This window comes from Limulus polyphemus, unplaced genomic scaffold, assembly GCF_000517525.1.
Source record: "Limulus polyphemus unplaced genomic scaffold, Limulus_polyphemus-2.1.2 Scaffold6516, whole genome shotgun sequence".
In the NCBI taxonomy this organism is placed as follows: Eukaryota; Metazoa; Arthropoda; class Merostomata; order Xiphosura; family Limulidae; genus Limulus; species Limulus polyphemus.
The window spans coordinates 35,616-36,226 of NW_013672126.1; the positions used below are offsets into that span (position 1 = coordinate 35,616).

Below are 611 nucleotides of genomic sequence, written 5' to 3' on the forward strand. Positions count from 1 at the left end.
ATGGTGTAAGAGAGGATTTTAATACAAGTATTATAGTATAACAAATTATTTTAATACAAGTATTATGGTGCACCAAGTGATTTTAATATGAGTATCATGGTGTAAGAGAGGATTTTAATACAAGTATTATAGTATAACAAATTATTTTAATACAAGTATTATGGTGCACCAAGTGATTTTAATATGAGTATCGTGGTTTAAGAGAGGATTTTAATACAAGTATTACAGTATAACAAGTGATTTTGATACAAATATTATGGTGCACCAAGTGATTTTAATATGAGTATCGTGGTTTAAGAGAGGATTTTAATACAAGTATTATAGTATAACAAGTGATTTTAATACAAGTATTATGGTGCACCAAGTGATTTTAATATGAGTATCGTGGTTTAAGAGAGGATTTTAATACAAGTATTATGGTGCAATGAAGGATTTTGATACATTTCAAGGCATAAGATTCTGCTGAGTCTGTTTACCTTTAAGTTATTTTTCTGCATTAAATGTAACATATATATCTTTTCATGTCTAGTGGGTTTACTACTATGATAGCCATGATTCCGTCCTCTCTTCATCTTCTCGCAAGACCAACCCTTCAAGGATTCAAGATTGCT

The 611-nt window shown here is 29.5% G+C and overlaps 1 protein-coding gene across 1 annotated transcript in view; it reads left to right on the forward strand.

The window, feature by feature from the left end:
* The window catches only part of LOC106473809 (dolichyl pyrophosphate Man9GlcNAc2 alpha-1,3-glucosyltransferase-like), a 37,411-nt gene that overhangs the window by 32,244 nt on the left and 4,556 nt on the right, over positions 1-611 (forward strand). Inside the window, exon 10 of the mRNA XM_022402194.1 lies at positions 530-608. Within this exon, the coding sequence (XP_022257902.1) occupies positions 530-608 (79 nt within the window). The remainder of the gene's footprint in view (positions 1-529; positions 609-611) is intronic.